Genomic DNA, 22,516 nt, shown 5'->3' on the forward strand with positions numbered 1-22,516 from the left:
GCGAGTCCCTCGGCCTCGCTCGGCTCTCCTGACAGCGAGGCAAGAAATTCCTAGCTTCGTCCAGCCTCGCCAAAGCCGCGTCTCGACTGCGTGCTTTTCCTTTAAAACGAATAGAACGAGGAGTCAGCTCCTTTTTGAATGAAGAATGTGCTCCTTTATTTGAAGTGCCGGAACGTCGCGGTGTCTACACGTAGTCCGTGTTACATGGAGTCTCGAACGAGCCGCGAGACCGGTGTGTGCATTATTAATGGTACCGTAATAATCACTCGCGAAATATCACGGACAACGAAATGGCGCTTTCAAAAGAGCAGCTGAGATTCTTGGAGACTTCGACGCGCAGATAGAAAACTAAGGATCTTTTCCACCGCAGAATACTTACTTGACAATCCGGTTACCGTCGGTGGAGTATTCTGGAGATACTAGGTACATATACCTACCTGCAACGCGGTGAGTAGTTTCATTACGAATTCCCACTTTTACTATACGCATACTACTACTATATCCAGGGTGGCAACATACCTGGAAATCCTGGAATTATCAGGGAATTTTTAATCTGCTAATGGAAAATACTGAAAATATCAGTTTTCTATCATGGGAATTAGAAATCATTTTTTGAACCGAATATAGAGTTAATAAGCTGAACGATTTGGGTTTTAGTAACTTACTAGAACTGGGAAAATGTCAGGGAAAACTGGGTTTTAGGTCTTGGAAAACCTGGAAATGACATGACATTTTTTTCCCAAAAATTTTTGGCCACCCTGTATATCGTTGATACTGGATCCACACATTGCCTTTTATTTATTTTATGCTTTTACCACAATGTGTTATCCTCATTTCAATTACAGTCATTCTTTACATTCAGAACAAAGACAAGGATTGGTGAACTTTCCTAACTTAACAATGTATAGTGTAATTTTGTAGCGCGCGCATGACGCTTAAATTGTCGTGAATATACGTGTGCTTGTATTGTATAGTATAATTTGAATGGCTCGACTCATCGCGTTTAATGTATATATAAAACATAATTTGTAAAACATGTGCTTGTACACGTATAATTACCCCATTCGTAAAACAATTGCGGAAATCTTTTGCGACGGGACTTTTGCGAAAAGTGTACGTATTATACATGCTGTTACCGCATCTATTTAGTGTATAAACAAGGATATCTATTGTTTTGCACGTGCGTGGTGTACTTAGCGTAAGAATGAACTTTGAGTAATATAGATATTACGATTAATAATTGTCTACTTGTGCAATTTTATTGAACGATGTGAAAAATGTTTTATTCTAACTATATTAATAAGTATCGGAAATCAAAAGTTATCGAAAAACTCATGAATGAAAAAAGTCTTCCGGCTATATTCTTAAATGAATATTATATTGAATACCATCGCGTTGAATTACACCTAATTACACTTCCTTGGAAAAGTTGGAGAAACCCGATTAAATGCTGCTTTCAGTATTGGCTCCAATAATAACGATTGGTCAAATGCCTGTTCTTACGTGTATAAAGCTGTATTTTACATGCGTCTGTATATTACAAATGCGGATAGAGCTTCGTTGAGTCATTTCAAGATCCCGTTTCTCTATACTGTATACGTGTATACCTGCAGCCCATAAACATCGCGCGCATGCTGCAGTGAATCATTCACACAGATCGGAATTTCAAAGAGCCTTGCGTGCAAAAGCGGCAAATCCCAACATGCATTATTACTTGCACGCCGGGCGATGTACTGCACCTTGAATATCCGTTCATAAATTAATACACGTAATTATTTAGCACCTAGGTCGCAAATTACGTCAAATTCTAGATTGCATGCCGCACGGTATTGTACCTACTGCAGGAATTTTTACAGACACTTTTTCGTTTTCCAGCATATTTCTCTGACTCCTCGGCATATCATTCATTTTTGTTATTCTGTTAGGCAGAAATATGATATGTGAACAGGTATAATCAGAAAAATGCTCAAATACGTGAGTAACAACGGAAAAATGTCGTTGTTATTTTTCGCGCAGTACCGAAGTTTATTGCACGTTGCGTTGAAGCAATAAATTTTTCTACTTTACCTCCACGTGAATCGCATAATGTACCCTAAGGTATGTCGCCAACTGTATACCTACGTAATAATTATTGAAGGACAAACTTCAGTCGTATGTGTACACACACATGATGTCGTGTACGTTATAACTATCCTACCGACTTGTATGCCTACCTTCTCTATACGCCAAGTGTTATCGGATAGTCGAGGTCAGTTTTAACGATTCCGCTCAATTTTGTCGTTACAGACTAAAATATATCCCTCACACATATTATAGTGTTCCACATTTATTATATATACGCCATGCGCTCGATATATAAATTACACTAATAAATGTTCGCTAAATAGCGGGTCCGTCGATTAAAACGACAGGTATAACAGCTTTCTTTCTGTATATAATATGTCATGCAGTTCCAGGTATAACCTATGGCCATAACCGAATAGGTGTTGATAGTTTAAGAGGCCAATATGTCCCGCCAAATCCGCATTTTTGTAATCGTGGAAGGTGATTTTTTAAGTTCTATTTTTTATTTGTCGTTTTTTGCATTTTTTTCTAAAGCTGGATATATTTGTATATACCCAGGGCCACAGATGAGTAATGGATTTGATCGGTAATTTAACCGCTAATCAACTTATTACACAGGCATACTGTACTATATCCTGCAACTGTTGGCAAAAACTTTCGTTAATTTCTCATCTGACTTGTACACACTCGTGTTTGCAGATAAAAGATCATTTATATGTTATATACAATGCACGTATAACATTATAAACCTGCACTTGAAGCACAGACTATTTTATATACGTATATTACATCGATATACGTGCAAATTGAAAGTTATCGTCAAGCATTCGACACACATTGAAGATTACGTTGTAATTATGCAATAATAAGGTGTTTCAAAATAATTAGCTGTATCAACATTGATTCAGTGTAAATAAGTATCCGCGTGTAGAAACATTCGTTATACGTTGTTCGACACAGGTGAAAATAACGATGGGATGTGTGTGTAATAGTAACTGAGAGTACAATTTATCCATAATAATTAATCTATAAATAATAAATACCAAATCTCTGACGTACATATATAAGAAAAATTTATACCCAGGGTAATTAAAGCCGGTTTTAGAAAAAATATACACGAAGCCCCGGCTCGGCAGTAACTGTAATAGGCACATACATCCGGATCCGTAAATAAAAACCTAATATAGCGCGTGGGACTGGGACCTATAATATTATAAATCTGCTGGTGCAGTGAGAACCGCATACGCATGGCAAAGTTTTTCTCTCTTACAATTAGACTACGAGAGAAATCCCTCTGCACGGTGAACAGTGTAACAATCTTTATCCCGGAGTAAGAAAGCAATGTATCAAATAATAAAACTCGTACATACCTAAATGTAGGTACAGGTATATCGATATTTTTATGTACGGTCATATTCACATGCGGCACATCCCTCCACAACGGATGCAAGCATACCCGATATCTCTTTGGCAGGATTATAATACCTGGGTATTTGCACACCTTCGTTCCATGGTTTGCCGTATTACACGTGATGCGGAGATCTTCCGTACGTCTGCATAAATAAACAGTATGAACATATGATACGTATGTATGTACCTATACATATGCAATTAGTCAAATATTACAACAATGGAAAGTGTCCCGTTAGTGACATACAGGTGTCTGTCTATGTATGTATAGGTATGTATGTACACCTGGGGACAATGAATTTGAGACGGCTAATTTTTGACACTAGACAGTTATGTTGGCAACACAGAGAAACCTGCAACGCCACAGTCGGCCAAACGCGAACAAACTTAGTCTCAATAAACATAATATAACACATGGCCATCGAAACTAACCTTATTCAGTGGTGTCAATCTAGCAAGTCATCATCCCCGCGGTATTTTAAGGTTAGATTCGACGGTCATGGGTTATGTTACGTTTGTTGAGATTGAGTTTGTTTCGCGCTCGGCCGACTATGGCGCTGTAGGTTTCTCTGTGTTGCCAACATAACTGTCTAGTGTAAAAAAATTAGCCGCTTAGATTCATTGTCCACGAGTGTACATGTGCAAAGGTATAATACTTATGGCGCATTCCAGGTCAATTCGACAAGGGTCTGACCCTCACCCTCTCCAATCCGAGTCTTAATGACCGGAGGTGTTTCGTTAGCCTAAAATAACATCTCCAAATTTTTCTCAGATATTTGACCAACCCCCCTGACGCCCCCCCGACCCCTTAAGTGATGATATTTTTGAAAACGGTAAAAAAATTGATAAAAAATTACCGTTTTGCCTGCCCACTTAGATTTTGGTTGGGATATTTTTCTTTTTGGCTACAGAATTTATGTAATTTTTTTCATAACTTTCAAAAATGTCCGATTGACCGTTTTCGAAAATATCATCACTTAAGGGGTCGGGGGGGCATCAGGGGGGTTAGTCAAAAATCTGAGAAAAATTTGGAGATGTTATTTTAGGCTAGCGAAACACCTCCGGTCATTAAGACTCGGATTGGAGAGGGTGAGGGTCAGACCCTTGTCGAATTGACCTGGAATGCCTCTTATGTACCGTGTAAGTAAGTACAACGGAACTGGCGGCGGATTCAGCATAGATTCATCGTGAATTCAAGGCCTCGGTTAGGCGTGAGGAGCTGTTCCAGTGTCTGCATACCTGATGTCCATCTCTTGTTGGTGGTACGGGTGTGCCAGAACGTGTATTTCAACAGCGTTAGGCCTCGGTGTGTGGGTGGAAATTTAAAAGGTGTTTCCTCCCCCTCTGCGATGGCTCTTTGTAGGATACGCAATGGGTACGCCGCGGGATACTTGCGGAATGTGTCACCTGAAAACACAAGATCCGGGCTAATAAGCGTAACATAATATAATAACTGCACGCGTGTTGCGAGTACGATAATTAAACCGGTGGTGTAACCGTAGAACGCCTAATTATTACTATACGAGAACCGGTCTTCAACCTGCCCGTTTACTATAAGTTGTACTAAATTGCATCTACCTGAAAAAATGGGTGACACACATACGCGATGGTTAAAAATTGGTGAATTATTGAAGAGGCGAAGCTCTGCTCTTTCGGAAGAGACCAAATTTTATCGCTTATAACGCCACGATGTATAATTCACCGTGCAAACGTGTTTCACGTTTTTAAATTCCCGTTTCAGAGAAAAAACGAAGTTATTGTAGTCATCTCGAAAATGAACAGTCCAGTTTTCCATAGATCACCACGTTTTGAAGTTTAGAGAATCACCTTCGATCATTTTCAGATGAACGTCTGTGAGCGCGTGTGATCATTTTTTTGGCCGACGATATTTCGAGAACGAATTACCGGATTTCATTGATTTTGGTCTCAATCGACGCGGCTTTCCAAATTTAGAACTGACCAGATTTTGGCTTTGATCGGTCCGGTACTTTTTCAATTATTCAAATAACAAAATTCCAAAAATCAAATAAAAATTATGATATCTTTAGAATCGATGAATGGATTTGAATGAAAATTGGTGCCGTGAGGTTTTTTGGATCGGTAATCATGAATCTAAGGTTAGATTTGCGAAATTTAAATTTGCCGTATTCAATAAAGTGAAAAAGAATTAAAAACATTTGAATTTTGATGAAAATTTCTATTCGTCAGTTTGTTGGGCGGCTGATCACGAATCTGAAGTCAGATTGCGAAATCCAAAACAGCGATGCAATATGGTGGAAAAAAATCCAGAAATATTCCGTTTTTGTAGAAATTGGTAGGCGGAGGTTTTTTGTGTCACTCATAACGAACCCAAGGTCAGACTTCCAAAATTTGTAATGGTGGGTCCATTATAGTGACGCTAAATAAAAAAAGTTGTCATATTTCCATATAACTGGATATCCGAGAGCTTCCAAAGCGGTGATCACGACCCTGAATTTCTAGTTCGAAATTCAAATTGGATATTATTCTTTTTTTCCCTATAAACTTGGAACCTGCAGTGTGAGAACGGGAAGTTCGAGGGCTCGTTCATGGCCAGTCAAAAGCCGCTCGTTTATGTTATATTCATCTTTGTCGCGGGTGAAGCAGATTAGCGGTACATACTACGGATTCTCTTCACATATGCGGGTATGTAAACGCACTATAACGCAGGTATGCAGGTAACAAAACAAAAACAAATGCAACGACAGGTAATGAGCTGGAAATCTTAGCAAAACACACAACATATGCGGGCAAGCAATTGCTAGGGGGTTTGTAATACAGCTGCGGATGCGTTGAAGCTATACGTACTGTAGGTAACGACGTGGAAGAGGATTTGTACGAGATACTCTGTACAAACATTGCTACAGATATCCACCGGATAGATATTTTTTTTATTTCTTTAACGTCTATTTGTCTGTTATTGCATCCGTTCGAAACGCGAGAGGTATATAAATATTTTTCATGTTCAATTTGCTGTTTCGATTATCACATAACTGCGAAGACATTTTTATCTTCCTTATTCGTTTATTCTTCAAGTTCCATTATGATTATTTGCGATTGTGTTCAGATTACCTATGAGTAGTTGGCAGTGAACTCATTGAGCAAAAACACACGGTTACAAAAGTTGGGCAAAAGTATAAAATCCTGCATAAGAAATCGCCGAGTAACGACCGTGAGCTGCATAATATTTCGAAATTATTTCGAAACTGGTGTGTTGAGGGGAAAACGGGGGCACAGTGACCATGCATAAGAAAGATTGAATTTTTACAGTTCTACTTCGAACGGCGAAAATCTTCGCGTCGATCGTTTCAGAAATTTCTTTTATCTACAAATAAACCGACGAATTTGCGAATGTATATATGTACAATATATGTGGAAACGCATTTCAACCGCATTTTAACTGCACAAATCGCGAAAATTAATTATAATGTATATCGGCTGTTGACTCTCGGCCAGATATCTTCTACAATAGAAATTTAATTCGTCTCCTTGCTTTCAAGTACATTAAGAATTCCAGTCTCGGAACGTTTTGTTAGTTAATTTGTCACTTCGACGGCGGGAATTCCGCATCGAGTGTTACCCACATTTGAACGTCCTTCAAGATGACGTCTTCCCTTAAATTAGCCAACGATGAGCCATCTGCGGTCAGATCATTACTGCGAAGAACGAATCGGTATACGTGTAGATACATAAAGTCGAGTTCCGTTCTTTCACTTTTACGAGAGGAATCATGAATACCGTTATATATTGTCATCTGATGTCTGTGCTGAGAAGCCAAATACTGCGACCGGTGCTGCAGCCATGTTTTTCACGCAGAATCTGTGTAAACTTACGAGCACCTATTCATTATATACCGCAAATACAAAAATAATAAAAGATTTTATTTTTTCACAATAATTCTCAAAATATGCAAAATTGAATAAAATATCTGGATACCTTTTTTGTACTAAATATTGTTGCCTCCGCAAAAAGATCTCTTGATACTTTTCATTTTCTTCTGTATTGTCACGCAAAATCGCCGATAACTTAAAGTAAGCACTTTTCTACGTGTTATTCCAATGAAAAAACAGAAACTCGAAAGCGAGACCTCTTCATCTTATCTGATCGAGCTCGAATTTTTAAGGACTTTGTTTTTCATCATAAACGATAGTTTTTTAGAATAATTTTCAAGGAGTCGGTTTTTCAAAATAAGAATATGTTTTCTTTTTCATAGTTTACTAAATTTCAGACATTCCTAAAGGTGCCAAGCAACGTTATTAACATCATACTCATTATCTTTCTACCTGTTTCCCTGCTGAGTTCTACGTATATAGCTCTTCCTTCTCCATCTCTTTCGCCTGCCAAATCGCAATATGTTTCATCCGTACATATTTTACGCTGTTCGCCGAGTCAGTTAGATTTCAAATCTACGTTCTTCTACAGCAGTAATTATATTTCAAAGTCCCGTTTTTTACTTCGACGTTTTCTACCTTCGGCGCGGAAAGATCAGTTAATGTATGTATGTAGGCACATACACTCGACGGTATCCTACATTATTTTAGGACAGTGTGCAGATCTCAGTGTGTATACCTCGGGGTACGGGTAAAAATTCCGAGTTGTCAAAATTCAGACCAACCGTTACGTCGTACATCAACATTCCTACTGGTCGATACTCAGAGTAATCAAAATTTCTAATAGTTAATCTTCGTCCTTTCCGGATCTTCGACACTTCTGAATATGATATTCCCTAATTGCTTCCTATTTTTAAATTTCAATTCGAACTAATGATACAATATTCGATGTCGCGGTCAATCTGAATTTTGACCTCTGCACGCTATTAGACCTGTTTATATCGATATATTACTGATTATATCATCAGGTTTCACTGATATATAAATTGTCATTTCTGTTTCTAGGTAACATTAAAATGGGCTCTGAGGCTTGGGAATTGGAAAGGAGATATTCCGTTCCTGGAGCATTGGACACCCGGGGTCTGGAACCACCAGCAAGCGAAGATCTACATGCTTGGTCCATTTACCGGTAAATTGAAATTTCGCCTAAAACTATTGAAACGTTCTCATTAATGTTAAAACTTCAGATTTTGTCAAAGTCAAAAGTGATAAGGTGGGTCAGAGAAATTTTGAAAACCGTCATTGAACCTCCGGAACTTGACATATTTCTAAATAGCGGTGTATCAATTCCATAAAACGATTTCTCTAATAAATTCTACTCGTGTTATGATTCACAGACATGTTTATACGATTTAACCGAAATACTAAGTAGTATTTCATACATTATCCTCGATTATGGTAATATTACTCATTTGCTAATTCTACCGACCTGGAATCAATTCATTTTACAGTCAAAACCTCAATTCTGACTTCACTGACTCTGCGTTGGGTTCAGCCGAGAAATCACCGTTACCATACGGGAATTTTCAACTGAGAGATTCGACGGTCCAAAGCATACTGAGGCATCCACGATATGGGCCCAAGAGTCCGTTGGCCAACAACTCATTCACGTATTTGAAATTCGGATTGCCAAGGGTACTGCCACCCTCCAGAATCCGCGACGGCTCCAGTGGCTATGATTCCAGCGAAGAGGGTCGCAGAGTGCCTCTCCATGGAAGTGGGGCCCATGCGAGTGCGATGCGATCAGCCAGGAGCGATCCAGATTTTAGACAAGTTCACGCGGTGCCCAGAGATCAGGCTAGCTCTCAACTCAATGTCAGAGAGAGTGCGAGGCTCAGAAGTGCCAGCGAGGCTAATCTATTGAACACTTATAGACCAAGCCGAAGGCACAGCATGGCGCCAACTGAGCCTGGATACAGCCACCACGGTGCTATAGCCTTTGAAAATTTACCAATGCAAATGAGACCTAGTGCGATACCCATGCAGCATCCACACTTACAATTTCGAGGTGTCGAGGCTTCTGGATCCAATGGATTACCTTTGTTGAGGGGCATATCTTTGGAGGTGGGTGCTAACGAAGTGATGGCTGTGATGGCCACAACAGAAAGGGAGGGAACCCTCATTATGGAAACTATTTCTGGTCGTAGGAGAATTAAACGTGGAGATATTTTGATGAATGGAAGGTCCATGTCTGCTTCTTTGCTGAGGTATTATTTTTGCTTACGATAAAAATCATTTCTCAGCGATAAGTGTACCACATAGGTAGGAACTTTGTTTTCTTCATCTTAAAGGTCTCGTGTCGCTTATCTATCTGCGGAGAGTACCCTCAGTCCGGGTCTTACGGCGGAGCAAACACTCAGCTTTTATTTGAGACTCAGAGGAGGATCGGGATCATCGTCTATGGAATCAGATGCAATACTCCAAGAGCTTGGCTTGGAAGCAACAAAACACTGTCTTGTGAATACTTTGACGACATCAGAGGTCCGAAGGCTTGCCTTGGCGTGTCGATTGCTTCAAAATTCCCATATTCTTGCCTTGGACAGACCAACGCATGGTCTGGATATTTTCGATGCATTTTTTCTGGTCGAATACTTGAGGCAGTGGGCTAGCCGAGGACAAAGACTCGTCATTTTAACCCTACATCCACCGACGTACGAAATATTAACTATGGTATCAAGGGTTGCACTTACTTCTGGGGGTAGGATCATGTACACCGGCCCTAGAAGAGACATGCTGCCCTATTTTGCCCTCGCCGAATTTCCTTGCCCTCCGTTCAAAAATCCTTCGGACTATTATCGTAAGTAACATCGAAGGCTGAGATGCATCGTCGAAGTATTACTTCATTTACCTACTCACGCTGTAGTTACGGATCATAAAGCTAAATAGAAACATTTTTTCATAAAGTTGACTTGGTCACATTGGACGACTTGTCAGCGGAAGCAATGCTGGAATCATCGCAAAGAATAGATCACCTGGCAGAACTGGCAAGAGTGAGATTACCAGGCATAAGCGATCCCGGAGCTCCTGGACCGTTGCCTCCTTCAATATCAAGTGCAAATTTACTTGTACAAATCTACGTTCTGTTACTGAAGACCTTGATATACAGCCAACCTGGAGCGTTGGCTCGAATTTTGCAAAAAATTCTGTTTGCTGCTTCCCTTAGTATAATCCTAGGTGCAGTGTTTTGGGATGTATCTGGTGATACTAATTTATATTTACGAGACAGAATTGGACTGCATTACGCTAGTTTTGGAATACTGTGTTGGCCACTCAATCTCATAGCTATCATTGATGTTTCTAAGGCCAGACTAAGCGTAGAAAGAGACATCAGAGATGGACTGTACGCAAGATTTGTCTACATTTTTGTAGAGGTAAGGACTTTTCGTTTATATACCCGTGTACAAATATCTATTCTTCATTTTGTTTTTTCAACTGGAAGCTGAGTATGTCCGGTTTTCATTTGACTGCTCACTTTACTAAACGGGATTAGCAGGTGTTTTCACAAGGGATTCTTTTTGTTGCAGCTGCTGTGCAGTATACCAACATGGTGTGTCATTTTTCTGATATATTTAGCACCGGCATTTGCAATGTCAGGCTTACATTTAACTCCGGAAGAAAACTTATCAACACTGTGGAATTACCTAGCGATTGGCTTGCTGTATTTGATGTTCCAGCATTTAATTTGTGTCTTATTCGCTCATATTTGTAAATGGCCTGGATTGGCAGCCTTTTGTTCGGGATTAGTTATTGGTGAATTGACATTAGCTGGAGGTGTAACTTTACATTTAGAAAATTTCCCGTGGTGGTACAGACAGTGGAGTCCCATGGAATGGGTTCTGTCGATACTACTTCCCGAAGTTCACGGACCTTGCAAAGCGAAGCAAGTTCTACGTCAAGATATCATCTTCCAAGCGACTTGTGAAACGCCCGATGGCCTTGTAACTTTGCAAGAGGTTGGTCTGGATAAAATTAAGCCACATTCTATTTTGTGGCTGGGCACAGCCACAGCAGTGTTGGTTATTCTAATTGTAATAGGATTTTTATTCTTCAAATATGCAACACCGAAGCGGCCGAGAAGCGCTCCAAATAAACCGTAAGTTTTTTTTACTTACACCTTTCGGGTAATGATTCTCACATGAGTTTTCACAAACAGCATCAAGTTTTACACCTTACCAAATTAGTTCGATTTACTGATCAAGATTCATAAATCCTGCATTTCCGTCTATAATCAGCGTATCGAGTGTTATGGAAATCATGTATTGCTTCATTTACTGTCGAATGACTTATGCTGTGATTGACAAACTCATGTAGTATAGAATATATAGTTTTTACTTTTGCATACATTTTATTTCAAACTTGTCTTGGAGATGTCTATGCTTCTGTGACTCTTTAAAGCCAAGAGCTTTAGAAACTTGCAGAATAGACATCTAATAGATTCGAAATTATATTAAATGTGTTATTAATTATTGTAAACTTCAATGAAGTTTACTGAATCGAGCAAACCAGTTATAAAACAAAGAATGGATGATATACTTTCTCTGAAATAAAAACACTTCCAATAAATATCAGTTTGAATAATAATGACTTCATTTGATATATCAGAACTTGTCCATCACTGATCTTCGACTAACAAAAATTTATCCATCACCTAAGTGATATTACAACGTATTAGAATAGACTAGAAATGGAAATATTTTGCAAAAAAAAAAAAAAAAAAAACTACCAGCAAACTGTAAGTTGTTATCTGCTTTATAAATTCCAACTGTTGGCCTTGACTTATAACTCGCGTGAAACACATATCAATTTACTTTGATATCAGTAGAATGAAAAAAGGAGAAATTCTTCATATCTAATCATGTTTCAAGGCTTAGCTCACCATTTTTGAGATGCGTTACTGATGAATGAATGGCTTTTAACTTTTGATAAATCGTAATTCTTATCAGCTGATGAATAAGTTCCATGAGTATGTCGCATGTATTGCTATTACTTCACAGTTAACTGTGTCTTGAATGAAATAATCAAACCGTCTTCTAATTATGTGATTAACGTTACCAGATATGTTCAGGTCGAGGAGACGATTGATATTTTTAATCACATGTGAGGAGGGCATTGTACACTTACGTTTGTTCGATTATCACAGTAGCTATAAATACATGGATAGTTGCGTGAACAGCTAAAAGAACATATTTCATGCAGTACAAATATTTTCCTAATAAGCATCTATACTCTTCTTAATGGTGCAAATTACTTCAAATCTTCTAGCCCTTTGAACTCTTGTTCTGTACAGCAATTAAGACAAATTAACCTTTTATTGAACTCAATATATGTAATACTCTTCAGCGGATGTTGTTGGACTTGCTTCTCCTGATCTTTGCAGATAAAATGTTGTCAATTTTATGTAGATTTTTAATAGTTAGTTTTGAATTATTGTGGAAATCATGTTCACCGTCATGATGATCTCAGGCGAGTAGAGATATGTTTCTCATTGTCAATACTATTTCGAAATAGATTGAACATTAAAAAAAAAAAATTGCTGAGCTTACGTAATGAGAAATCTGCCAAGTTTTTGGTTAATTGTTTCTCACAGATTAATTATCATTCAAACAATCGCGGAATTTTTTCAGTAATTTGAGTTCATTACAATTTCTTACATAGATCCTTTCTGAGATTTTCAAAATTCATCTGTGCCATACATTTCAAAAGCTTCGGTCGAAATTATATTCAAAATTCAACTTTAAACTTTGCTTTACTTTGCAGTTCAACCAATTAGAGCAAAACTTTAGAGAAATTCAACAATGATTAGAGTTAACTCAGTTTAAGCACGAGCTAAAATAGTGGGCCGTAGAAAAAAAAGGTCAGTTTCAAAATTCTTACGAAATAAACAGATTTATTTGTTTTGAAGTTTTATCCAAACCAAGTGAAATATAAATATTTACAGTACAAAGATAAACGTGGATAAAATAATAAAATGTTGTCGGAGAGTTAGGCATCATCCTTGTGAAAAAATACTCTTCAGCACAAACTACGGTAGAACAAATGACCATAAATAGATACATGAATGCACATAGCTATACATCTACAATATACACGTACAATATAAAAATAAATATAGATGTAGATAAGACACACATTACCAGTCAATAAAAACACAAAAATGGATCGTACTTGTATGAATTATAAAGTTGCAAGTTGAGGAAGAACAGCCTTTAACTATTAATGTCAAATCCAATCAAACTAGGTTCTTCTCCAATTTTTTGTTAGGCAAAAAATAGATCAGAGCACTCTTATTAGCTTTAGCATTCCATAGCGTAAAAATCACTAACGATTCTATATGACTCAGACTTTTCTGCACAAAGGTTGCCAGATATGCTTTTTTAAGTATGATTAGGTATCAACGAAAATAAAATTGTAACAGAAATTTTCTTTATTATTAAAGTTATTTTGTATCAAAAAATTTTTCAGTAACAACAAACTTTCAATTATCGATCCAAAACATTTTAATCAAAGAATTACACAATTTAATAATATAATTTGTATCGGAAGATTTTGCTGAAGATTAAAAAGACAACACTTTTTTTGCTTTCATAAAATTAATATATGTGAGGAAACTTCAGAATTATCATTACTTTACAAATTTTTTAACAGAATACATGACATAAGTATAACATTTTTTTTCAGTCTTATCAAATACAACTTTTTTCAAGATCAGTAATTTGAAATTTCCATCTAATTTCTATACCTCATATGGAAAGCATTAGGCTCTAACAGATTAATTAAAGACTCTGAGCAAAAGTAACCAAAAATGCACGCAATCAATAGCTTGTAGTTCAGGAATGCATTTTACATATAATTCAAAATACATCGAATTGAGGAAGAATCTTTGGTTGTATTTGAGATTTTTAACTTAGTAGTTCCTGAAGAATATATGTGAGATGAAGTTATATGTCAGTAGTAAGGAATGTACTTAGGTATACTCGTAATGAATAGACAAACTAGATATACTAGTAATGACTCACAGGTTTTCTAGTGAATAACGTAACAGCCATTTGCTACAAGCGTGATATGAAAAATTTACTTGTATGTACATCTTCTTTTTCTGCTTTCAAATATCAACATCAGTGTTTCTCTTCCTTCACTTTACAGTCGTATGTTTCTCAAGGAATAAGTGTTGCAACAGCCACTTGTCGGCAGCTCCCGTAAACCACATAGTTTGATTTAATTCCTGGATACTGCCCAGGTTGTAGACTTCATTACGTGTATGAATCCAGGATTCAGGAACTTCTTTGTAGCCGTTATAATCATAGCAGGACCAAGAGTGTTGATTATGGATTGGCTCCTTTGGCATTCGATACGCATTAATAGCACCACCTGTTGCGAAGTTATCGGTGACCTTCATTGTCGAAAACACGGATATTTTTCCTTCACAGTACATTCCGTACCTATCAAACGCATAGGGTTCATGACCATTAACTTTTTTTACGCAAAGTCCCTGAACTATGGATCCTGTCGTAGACATACTGTTAACCGACCCAAACCTTATGCTATCACCACAAAAGTTATTCATTGGGATATTTTCGGGGAATTGCTGGGAGGATAATTCTTTTGAAGTGCCCGCAGGTAAATCTGCAAGTGCAAATTCGAATGATACAGGTTTGCTAGTAGAGGTTCCTTTAGTCGCAATAACGGTACTTGAGGATGATTCCTCCAGTTTGACTTTCTTGATCACTTCGTCTGCGCTAGATGTAGTGGATATTGCAGATGTTCCAAATTGGAATGTAAGTGGCGAAGTGAGACGACTCGCAACAGGTTTGGGTGACCAAAAGTATTCACTGATCGTTCTTAGCAATTTACAGCTGCTGAGGAAGAATATTGACATATCGTCTTCTGAGTGATCATTCGGTATCTCTAAAGTTTTCAATAATCTCAGCTGACCATCTGTCAAACTCTGGGCTGGAAACCAACCCAAAAGATTAATTGTTGGCATAGGAACCTGATCTGTTTTAACCTCGTAATCAGGTCGTAGATGTTGGGGTAAATCCCAAATGCGATCGCCAGGAGAATTAGTATGCTTCAGATCTGCTAAAATGCGCAGAGCTGCAACCCCGGGGGCAGGAAATGCTTCATACAGAAAATGTGTCTTGTCGGTTATTTTTCCAAAGGCACCGGTAGTCAAATCAAATATTTGACTAGTGATAGCCGAAGGCAGTTGAAATCGCATTTCACCCAAGTAGGGATGGCGAAAATTTCCAATACCTTTCAAGTATATTTCAAGCGGCCTGGGAATCATCATTAAATGTTCTTCGAAGTAAGAAAGCTTATCTAGAAATGGTGATGATCTGACCACACTGAGAGGCAAAAGCTGTCGTAGTCTTTGCCATAGTAACATGGTGGTGTAATAATGAAATGCTGCCTCAGAAACTTCGTCTTTGAACCTTGAATCTTCAGCACATAATAACTCGTACAAGTGAAAGCATAGAGAAATGTAGCTGTCTGTAGTGACTGTGAAATATTGCGCAAGCACGTTGCCTGTGAAAGACAGGTTGTTACCCGGAATTACAAAATATGAATCAAGAGGATCCGTCAATGGTTTGCCCTCCATAGTTGTATCTTTAGCAGTATCCGTTTTGCTTAATCTCAGTATATCCATGTGGAATTAAATTTCCTTATCAGCTGCCAGGAGCTTTCAATTACCTGTGCTTCTGCAAAAATCTTCACCTTTTTCGATTCGATTTACACGTGATCGAGAAAATCTGGAATACAAGAAGTGATTTAAAAATAGCCGTTAATACTCACAAACTTTCTTGACTTGACTTAAATCCAACCCAAATCCCAATCCAGCCTAATATACCTTCTTCTGGTTGTACTTCGTTTCACGTGTCTATATATTATACCAGTCCGTAGACTCGTTTGTTTTCATACAGCTTTTAATTTGTAATATTCACTGATCAATTCAAATTTTGCGTTAAAACGTTCGATCTCAGCGGAGTCATCGGTATTCCTCTGTTTCGGATTATAACAGGAGGCACATACTTTTGTTTTCGCAATGTAATCGAAATACCGAAGGTCACGAAAAAAAAAAAAACAGCGCCAGCTTATGATAATCCCGGAAATCGTGTGTTGCGGTGTCTCAACCGAAAATTATGATTCCACCAATCACGTCACAATTTCAATAGATATTCAGATTCATGATTATCAGCAAATTGATTACCGCGCGTTTTGCGAATTGGCAAACCTTAGGAATAGCAATTTCGTAAAGGTAAGAATTGCTCTGCATACGTGATAGTTTAGCAGTTAGATTTAGTAGAACAGGTCACCCCAATCCACACATGAAAATCATTCTTTCGAATTAAAGTGTTTGTTTTCATGCATTTCCCTTGCTGATATTCTTAATTTCTCTACTCAAATGTAACAAGTAAAATTCGTGTATTCGAGATAGTATAATTTAAATATTTGTTTTTTGATTCGAAAACTTTCATAGGAAGAATAAAAAAATTGATGGTGATCGGTTACTCACCACGTCCATTGCCGATACATTATTAATTAAATTTTTATTCATCATTCATACGCAATCTTCACCCAACTGATTTGTTGTTACCGTTAAAGAAAATCTTTTTGTTTACTGTGATACACCCGTAGCGTCGGTAAAGAAGTTTTGCAACACAGGTCGGTAAGAGCTGTTTCCGGAGTTCCGGATGTTTTTTGAGTGATAAATAATTTTTTATATTGCTCTACATCTATAGGAATGAAACCTGACCAAACAATTTGTTGGTTGATTTTTCAGAAATTTACTGTTCGAAGCACATGTACAAGTGTATTTGTGTTCACCTGACTGTACGTTGCCATCAGATGGTAACACGAACGTGTGTATGGTAAAAAAAATAACGAATCGCTATAGGAACGTGGTAAATTTGATACCAAATATACTGTAATTTGAGGAGAAATAAAATATCAGATCAATGCATGACCTCAATGCACATTAAAGGCCGATTATACTAACTCTGAAATCGATGGTAATGATTACCAGGTATTACCGCGACTTTACAAAACACGTAAAAGGATTTACTTCCATCGTCGACTGAAGATACGGATTCTTTGAATTCTGATTATAATTTATAAAATGACGGCTTGCTGACTGGTTTCCTCCAGAAGGTAGGTAGTTTCATAAGCCCACATAATATCATAAATTCCGACTGTGCAGCGAAGTCGTCTTGCAAAAACTCTATCGATTCAACCTTATTACGTGCCTACCCACGTGAAAAGGGAAATGTTGGCAATAATCTGGCAGTAAAAATATCATCTGGTTGTTGAGTTAATACGTTATTTAGAATGCACACTGCAGTGCTGCAGCGCGGCGTCTCAAGTGTGCATAACGTGAAGATTTTTCGAGACAAGTATCGCATAAATTAGATGCCACGGTTGTCGGAATGAACAGACGATTCCATTCACGTCGGGAGTAGTTTCTTCTGCGCTCGTACAGATATTACGTAGGCTATAACAAAAATGTTGTAATTTGTCGGTTGTACGGCTGCAGCTATTATAGGCATGCACGTACATACGCATAGCCGTATGTAATATTCGCAGCATGCTAAAATGCAAATGAAAAATTTCGTCCAACCACGTTACGTCTACCTTACACCTATAATTACGCAATTACGCATGTGGAGCAAAGCGTTTAATCTCTTTAGAAAAAATGAGCCGTTGGTATTGTTAAGTATATATAGATCAAGTTCCGAGGTTGCAGCAACAGCAGCGAACGGAACCGCTTGTCGTAAAAATGTTAAAATCGTAAAATCGTTTGAAAAAATATCCTAGCTCCAAATTTAATTTTATAACTTGAACCGGCACAGTATACGGCTCTCGTATGTAGGTTCGCCGTGTCCCGTGTTAACTTTGAACGCGTCAGCATCAATCTAAGGGTCTGTACACACACACGCGGTACATACCTATAATATACTTGTAAGTACTCTTTATGTATGTACAACCGTCGCGAGTTGCATCAATTTTTACGAGCTGGACGCGTAAGGGTCAATTCTTGACCCTATTAAAACGCATCCAAGAATTAGACGTGCGCCCGCGTCTCTGGGTGTCCTCTGTGCTTATAGTCGTGCAGTTCTTACACGACACGGGTCTCGCATACTCCCCCCTTCCCCCCCGCCTCACCGCCCACCATCGGGACCGGCCAGCGTAAAGATACGCGTGCGAAATAAAAACGCGGCTACGATAAGGCACAGAATCCGGCGTGAGCGCGCATGATTCCCCGTCGTTCGACCCTCCTCTGCCTCTCTGTCTCTGCCTCCGCCTTTCCTTTCGCTGGTTCATTGATTACTTTACTTTAATAGCGCCTACCCCCGCCCACCAACTACTACCACGTAGTATATAGCCGGAATATTCGGCGTTGATTGCAAGTGTATACCGTGCATAGACTGTACACTGTACACATCCTGTGTCGCGAGAATCGAAGAAGAGACGGGCCCGTCGAGGTTCGTGAAGGGGAAGCTGCGACTATACCTATAACGTATTATAGACTGTATACGGTGTGCTGTGCACGCACCTTAGCGGGCAGAGTTGTAGCGACTCTGTACGTGTTTCGTGTGTATTTACGTGCATGCGTACTTCTCTGAACCCGGGTGCATATCTATACATACTACAGGTTTATGATGAATGCAGGGTTTGTAGAGATGCCCCGGGTGCTCACGGGTCTGTTAAAACTCACGCACACGCTTCGTAGCGACGGGTTCGTTCGAGAATGCGACTGCATGAACAAATTTTTCACCCGTAGGTTGCGTGGAACAGAGAAAGAATTTGGGCACGCCGCGGCGGCCGGTTTTTAGAACCATTCAATGCCTCGCTGTAATGGGTGCAGTCTGTTCTAGCCCGAGATATCGGGTCATTGTTTGGCTAACTTCTGACAGGATATACATGATATTATTATGAAAGAGCTTTAAGCATACGCACGGCACGAGCAATCATTGACTATTAATGAATCTTGCTGCAGCATTAAGGTTGTACGTAGTAGTTTCGGTGAATTCGACCGATACCGATGTACGACGTTTTGTAAAATATAAAACCTGTCCGGAAGAGATAATAGATTTGTCTCATTCCCAACAAACCGACGCAGTATATGGTTACGTACGTGTGGGTTGTTCAAAGATATTTCTCGATTCTCGTGTGACCATAAGAGAATTAGAAACGGTGGGTGTGCACGACGTACCTACGTATGTACACGACGTATGTTAACCGAATAATTAATGCGGCGGATGACCGCAGAGGCGTATATGTATAATAAGAATTATTCGAGGGTGCGGGAAGTACGCACGATAGAGAAGGAAGGCGAATAATTGACTGTCGTTTTTCTTTTTCTTTTAAATTTATTTTTAAGCACGTTATTCGCTGATCGCAATAACACGTCCGTTCTCCGATTATGTGCGGCGGCACAGCTTCGACGGCGTCGACGCGGTTCTACTGAAAGCAAAGAAAGCTGCCGGATGCAGGAGAGGCGAGGGACGCCATTATCTTATCTCGAACCATTTCCTGTCAACCTGGGTCTTTCGTGGCAATCACACACACGGCCTACAACTCCGCTCGCTACGTCCGCACGTCTGCATTGAAGCACGCCTCGTGTATACCCTGCACAACCCGTCACTATGGCGCACCGTTTCCGGTTCACGTATTGCCGCGCGTATATCACGCATGTATGATGTATCTATGCACCGCATACATGCGACATTTTACGTAGACCGCGCGGTATGTCGCAAAGAGCGAAGAGGCACTCTTTCGGTACCACGACGACGTGCGTTAACAATGAAACGTCCTTCATGGGTTACGACTCTCCGTATGTAATTATGTCGACTCGAACCTTACTTAGCCGTATACTCGGTTTTATAAATTCCCAAGAAAGTTCAAGCCTTGGGCAATCGTCGGTCTTACAATGCACGTATAGATGTAACGTGGCTTCCGCCATTCGTGTGGGTATAATAAACTTTCGAAAGAATATAATGGACCGAGTTAGAAAAATATTATTTTCACCCGTGGAATTTCATTCAGGTTCAGTATGTATCGAGGTGGGTCGGATTCCAGACAAATATCAGTTTTTACGGCGAGGATTTAATTAAATTTCATTTCAATGAATTTTCTCAATTTTTCGAACATGTATACATATATTATGTATAATATTTTAAGGTGTGACTATGAGTTCATGATGTATTTTTTAACTTATTTTATACAAAATGAGTCTTACACTCAAGTAATCATGATTTCAATAACATTCGAAATGATCCCTTAATCTCTGAAATCAGTAATATTGAAATAAAATTACGCACTAGTAATCATTGGTAGTCGTGAGAAATCATTTAGGATTACCGTAAAGTCTTTTTTGATCGTACGAATGCATATGAAATATTATAAATCACTCTATGAAATGTAAGTAATCATGAAACATTGCAATCATGGTGTCACTTCTTTCTCATTGTCAGTGAAACACCCCTTCTTAACACAGAAGAGTGTATCGGAATATAATAAAAACATGGAACAGATCACAGACCACGCCCACAAACTTTCCGCATTTACATGTAATTTTGTATCACTTCAATTCGTGTTATAACGTATTGCAATCTTCGCGAGAAAAAATGGAAACTCCGTCGGTAAATTCATTGACTAAGCAGCGATGAGGCATTACATTTTCCAAGCAACGATTGATAATACCACAAGCGTCAACGCCACAAGGTCATCGTCTTCGGTCAAGGATCGAACTGCGATCACGCAACACAGCCTTTGAATATCTGGAAAATCGCATAACTTTGTACCGTGATCGGATGTAAGTCTAATCGTGCTATAACTGAAGACGACTAATTGCTTACTAGAAAAAAAAATTTTAAAAAATAAAAAAAAACCAATAGCTTACATTCATATCGATTCTAATACCCATAACACATTCTATGTATAATATTCCGGAACCACTGTGCAGAACATGTAACCGTATATTTGACTACGAAAAACATAATATTTGCAAACCGGAATTGTTAACGATGCGTATGACATAATACTTATATATATATATATATATATATATATATATATATATATATATATATATATATACATATACATACGTAAGAAGACGCGAGAGTTCGATAAATGATCCATCGCGATGTCTGATGTATACACAGCTGTTATCGCAGACTGCAGTGAAGATTAGATACACGTAAAGTGTCACAGCTATTTCATTCAACCAGACATCGGTTACGTGTACGCGAAATCGTAGAAGAAAAAAAAAAAAATAATAAAAAAAAATTTCGCTGCCAATGGCATACCTAAGCGTATAACACGGGGATGGATATAATTAAACGTATATTAAATTTTAACGACATTTAAATGAAAGGAATGTCAACCCACGCCGCAGCCCTGGGTGAGTGTCTGATCTGGCTCTAGCTGTGTACACACGGGATAACCCTATATATACATAGACATAGTATGTATTACATGAATATAAGTATGGTAACCGGACTCCTCTATCTACATATGTATACCTATACATGTATATGTATATACACATATAGCTATATCTCAGGGGTAGTCGAGCCATTTTCACCCGATATAGGTATACAGAAGCCAAGGGGGGGGCACGTCGATGTAGTACGGTATGGTATACCTATACATGGTATGCCGGTTATGTACACATGGCGAAATGTATGGGCGCCGATGCCTGTACGACCTACGCGCGTATTGAGTTTGCTCGAAGGCGAACGTGTCTCTCTCCTGCCTCCGTATCGCAATAATACGGTGGCACGCACCCACGCCGTAAAAGAGCGCATAGTGCGGCAGGGGAGTCGTGGCCAGTCGTGGCAGCCCCCATCCGTCCCCCACCTCCCAACACCCCCCCCCCGGCGCAACCGTCGAGCGACGACGATCCGTGTTCCCCTCCCGCGGCGGAACTGTCGCGATGGTCCAACTCCGGACACCCGCGCATCCCGCCGAACTCCGATCTACCCACGCCTAGTTAATGAAAACATCTTTTGTCAATGAACTGACGTCAGTCTTGGCCGTGATTGGACCAGAGTCGAAGTCACGTGATCGCGGTCCAATCGTGGGAGGGCTGGTCTCGCTGTGCTCGTAAAACTGATCGCCATTCGCCCATT

The 22,516-nt window shown here is 39.1% G+C and overlaps 2 protein-coding genes and 1 long non-coding RNA gene across 3 annotated transcripts in view; 2 read left to right on the top strand and 1 right to left on the bottom strand.

Moving 5' to 3' along the window:
• The window catches only part of LOC124304017 (uncharacterized), a 234,903-nt gene that overhangs the window by 35,444 nt on the left and 176,943 nt on the right, over positions 1-22,516 (top strand). The gene's annotated exons all lie outside the window — the stretch shown is intronic.
• Positions 13-11,945, top strand: LOC124303972 (ATP-binding cassette sub-family G member 8). Its single transcript, XM_046761866.1, has 6 exons — positions 13-447; positions 8,388-8,511; positions 8,834-9,589; positions 9,674-10,179; positions 10,287-10,753; positions 10,907-11,945. Exons 2-6 carry the CDS (start codon positions 8,399-8,401, stop codon positions 11,477-11,479), a joined length of 2,415 nt encoding a protein of 804 aa, XP_046617822.1. The 5' UTR covers positions 13-447; positions 8,388-8,398; the 3' UTR covers positions 11,480-11,945.
• On the bottom strand, positions 13,202-16,432 carry LOC124303982 (uncharacterized). The gene is made up of 2 exons (XM_046761881.1): positions 16,231-16,432; positions 13,202-16,132 (listed from the first exon to the last, which is right to left on the bottom strand). Exon 2 carries the CDS (start codon positions 16,027-16,029, stop codon positions 14,515-14,517), a length of 1,515 nt encoding a protein of 504 aa, XP_046617837.1. The 5' UTR covers positions 16,030-16,132; positions 16,231-16,432; the 3' UTR covers positions 13,202-14,514.

Source organism: Neodiprion virginianus, chromosome 4 (genome assembly GCF_021901495.1).
Source record: "Neodiprion virginianus isolate iyNeoVirg1 chromosome 4, iyNeoVirg1.1, whole genome shotgun sequence".
Lineage (NCBI taxonomy): Eukaryota > Metazoa > Arthropoda > Insecta > Hymenoptera > Diprionidae > Neodiprion > Neodiprion virginianus.

What these genes read in the sequence shown, in the direction of transcription:
- LOC124303982 (XM_046761881.1), bottom strand. Translation starts at nt 16,029, where the DNA reads ATGGATATACTGAGATTAAGCAAAACGGATACTGCTAAAGATACAACT.
- LOC124303972 (XM_046761866.1), top strand. Translation starts at nt 8,399, where the DNA reads ATGGGCTCTGAGGCTTGGGAATTGGAAAGGAGATATTCCGTTCCTGGA. An exon ending in CATGCTTGGTCCATTTACCG is followed by an intron (nt 8,512 to 8,833) that starts GTAAATTGAAAT and finishes TTCATTTTACAG; the next exon opens with TCAAAACCTCAATTCTGACT. An exon ending in AAATCCTTCGGACTATTATC is followed by an intron (nt 10,180 to 10,286) that starts GTAAGTAACATC and finishes TTTTTCATAAAG; the next exon opens with TTGACTTGGTCACATTGGAC.